General features: G+C 33.8%; 1 protein-coding gene across 1 annotated transcript; it reads right to left on the bottom strand.

Annotated features, from left to right (window-relative positions):
- Positions 1-861: 861 nt before the first annotated feature.
- On the bottom strand, positions 862-3,216 carry LOC107491058 (cytochrome P450 82A1-like). The gene is made up of 2 exons (XM_016111829.3): positions 2,233-3,216; positions 862-1,552 (listed from the first exon to the last, which is right to left on the bottom strand). Exons 1-2 carry the CDS (start codon positions 3,169-3,171, stop codon positions 926-928), a joined length of 1,566 nt encoding a protein of 521 aa, XP_015967315.1. The 5' UTR covers positions 3,172-3,216; the 3' UTR covers positions 862-925.
- Between the last annotated feature and the right edge of the window lie 380 nt (positions 3,217-3,596).

Raw genomic sequence — 3,596 nt, 5'->3', positions numbered from 1 at the left:
AGGCCGCCACAAAACCTTCGAATTGAGTGCATCATGTTTCGCCACCACTTTCCTTTCCGAGAAAATTTTACCTCCTTCATCACTACTTAGTATCAGTTAAAATCCTCAATGATAAATATGTGTACTAACAACACCGAAGCTTGAAAGAAGATAAATAAAGTAAGAATTATTCAGTATTTTAGATTTTAATTTATAGGAGATAAGAAGCAAGAAGAATATGATTATGCAAATTTTGAATCAATGAAAGCAATTTTTATATATAACGCCAAATTCTAACTAAATAAGAAACAGAAAACGGAGAGAGAAGGTGGTTATGATTACAATATAATTTTGCAAATTGGAATCAATCGGAGAAGTTTTTATATAATAACACAAAATTCTACCGAAAGAAGAAACAGAAAACAGTGGGAGAGAGAAAGCGAGAGGTTAGTTAGAATAAGAGTGGTGAATAGGAGGAAATAATTACTTGTGAAACAAACAACATGGAGCACTGACTGTTATGTTCTGTTTTGTAGTTGTTGCTTTTTGTTTGTTTTGTTTTTTGTTTCTTTTTTTTTTTCTGTTTTTGTTCGTGTGTTATGTGAGAAATAGTTGTAAAAGGAAATAGGCAGCACATGACTTAAAAATAGGCAAGAAAAATCTTCTCAAGGTTCAAGCTGCATTTACATTTCTATTTCCAAACCAAAAACGGCTGAAAGAAACGGATGATCCCAAAATCAAGAAGAATAAGGAGAATCATGGCTCAACTAGCTTCTTAGGCTTCACCATCAACTGGATTTTCGGCGTTTGATTCTCAAATATATATATTTATACACAAATATATCGTGAATTGATTTAGTAACTGAGTCTTTGTACGCAAATAACATTTTTGTGAATAAAATAATCAAAATGACACCAATGAAGCATCTCATATCTAATAGTAACATTATAAGTCATAACAGTCGGGAGAGAAACGTGGTTTAACCAGAACCTCAAGTGGAGTAGCTTTAACATTAGTCAATCCAAGAATTCCAGTCATATCAACAGGTTCTGAAGATGGATTCAAGATTTCAAAGGAATGTAAAAAGCTAGCCAGAGTAAAGTGAACCATTTGAAGGCCAAAAGATACTCCTGGACACATTCTTCTACCACTTCCAAATGGTAACAACTCAAAATGGTGACCCCTAACATCAACATCTTTGTGAGTTGTAAGAAACCTTTCTGGTTTGAACTCCAATGGATATGGCCAACTCTGAGAATTGGTGTTAATCTTCCAGATATTTGTGATTAACTGAGTTCCTTTCTTAATATGGTATCCGCCTAAAGTGCAATCTTGGGTGAATTCGCGCGGCGCTGAAAGAGGGGCCGCCGGACACAACCGTAGTGTCTCTTTGACTATTGCTTGAAGATATACCATTTTGTTTATATCCGACTCTTTTATGCATCTCTGGTTTCCAACTTGGGTGTCAAGTTCTTCTTTTGCTTTCTCTAGTATATTAGGATTTCTCATAAGCAAACACATTGCCCATGTAAGGGTAACAGTGACGGTATCAACTCCTCCAACAATCATTGCCTGAGAAAATAACATGAAGAATCATAGGAAGAATACCTTATTTATCTCAATAAGTTCAATCTCATAAGAGAGAGAATATATAAATCAAGTCAAGAAGAATGGTTTTAAAGTATGTTGTAAAATTTCATACACATGTGGGCAATAAAAGTAAAAATAAGAGTTTAAGATATTAAAATAGAGATCATATCAAAATTTAATAATGATAAAGTGTGTTAGAATATAATTAGGAATAATTAGGATCAACTAGAATTATTTAGTATATCTGAATATTTATTATAGAATATTACGTCTTTATTTTTACAATTCTCTTATTACCTATAAATATCCTATTATTCTAGACAATTTGAATAAACAATTAGAATACATTCAATAATATATAATCTTTTTTCCAATTTAGTTTCTTGTTTTTAACAAAGTGAATGATAACATAATATATAAAAAATATGCTAGACAACCAATATTTTTACTAGAAAAATATAAAAAAAATTAGTTATTATTGATTTAAATATAAAAAAAAAATTATTATTCACCTAACATTTCTCGTAATATAGAGAGGGAATGGCGGACAATCTAAATCCTAGAAGGGGAAAAAAAAACACTATAGAAAGACTGAATTATTGTAAGGAAGAAAAAATATAAATTTCAGTATGGATAGATAGAACTAATTAATAATGGCATACCAATGTTGTGGCTTTGATAATGGTATCGACATTAATCCCATCAATATCATTGTCCCTGAGAATTAAAAGCATCATGCCCATGAAGTCTTGTTCATCCAACACTCTGTTTTTGCGGTGCTCTTCCAACCATTCACTCAAGATCTCATCTAACTCCTTAGCGATCTTTTTCATGGCTTTCTCGTGACCCCCCAAATCCAACCACCTGAGATAAGGAATGGCATCTCCAACAGTGAACACCGCCACGAGATGCATAAACTCTCTCATGGTCTTCAAGCATCTTTTCGCCTTCTCCTCACTCGCGGCGTCCATGGAACCAAAGTATCTCTTCCCCACAATCATTCTAAGAACCGTGTTGAATGCCAATTCTGAAAACCACTTTTTCATCTCTACAAATACATACTCATCATTGTTACTATTTTTATTATCCGACCAAACACTAACGAGTTCCTTTATAGAAGCTCCAACTTCAGAGACGCGAATGTGGGCTAGTAGCTCGATGCGGCGATTAGACAAGAGCTCCAAGGTCACTATCTTGCGAAGTTTGCGCCAATACGAACCGTATGGCGCGAACCCCACCATTGTGAAGTTGTAGGAAAGGTTTTCAATGGCGACAAGCTTGGGGCGAGACGAGACAACCATGTCATTTTTTGTGAAGCATTCTTTAGCCATTTCAGAGCTGCTGAGTACTATGGTTTTTGTGGCGCCAAGCTTGATGGTAAAAAGGGGTCCGTACTTGTCTGTCATGGAACCTAAAGCCATGTGGAGTGGCTCTGATGAGCCACTCAACAATGGAAGATGACCGAGTATAGGCCATGCACCATGAACAATTGGGGGTTCTTTAAGGTGGCTAGCTTTGAAAGGAGGAAGAAGAAATAAGCAGAGGAAGATGATTAGAGAAACGATTCCAATTGCCAAGGTGCTTATTAGGTATGTGTCCATTTTAGCTTGGTTAAGGTTCTGAGTATGGAAGATATATATGGTTAGACTTGGACCGATTTGTGCTTATATATACTCTTTGTTATGGCTTCTTAATTAGGTGGAGATATTTAGAGAATCAGACAGGAAGAAGAAAGTAACAAACCTAAACTTGATGATGATTTGACCTTTCTGTTTCCTGGTGAAACGTTTATGGATATTTTTTTAGAAAATGGCATTTTCTTGTGAAACGTTTAAATTTCATTTTCTTTTTCTTTATTTATAAAATATATTATCTATTTTAATGTAAGATTATAATAGTTTATTTTTTAATTATGACTTTATAGTTCAAATGACATAGTCTCTTCATAATTACCTAAAAAATCGTAAATTTGAGTCTTCCTATCTTCGGTAAAATAATAATAATAATAATAATAATAATAATAATA

This window comes from Arachis duranensis, chromosome 5 (assembly GCF_000817695.3).
Source record: "Arachis duranensis cultivar V14167 chromosome 5, aradu.V14167.gnm2.J7QH, whole genome shotgun sequence".
Classification (NCBI taxonomy): domain Eukaryota; kingdom Viridiplantae; phylum Streptophyta; class Magnoliopsida; order Fabales; family Fabaceae; genus Arachis; species Arachis duranensis.
Note: the sequence above shows the minus strand (reverse complement) of the source record. Positions and strands in the feature narration are given on the sequence as shown.

Bases quoted from the DNA above. Each gene is read 5' to 3' on its own strand.
- LOC107491058 (XM_016111829.3), bottom strand. From the start codon at position 3,171: ATGGACACATACCTAATAAGCACCTTGGCAATTGGAATCGTTTCTCTA. The intron at 1,553-2,232 runs GTATGCCATTAT...TTATTTTCTCAG, and splicing joins TTATCAAAGCCACAACATTG to GCAATGATTGTTGGAGGAGT.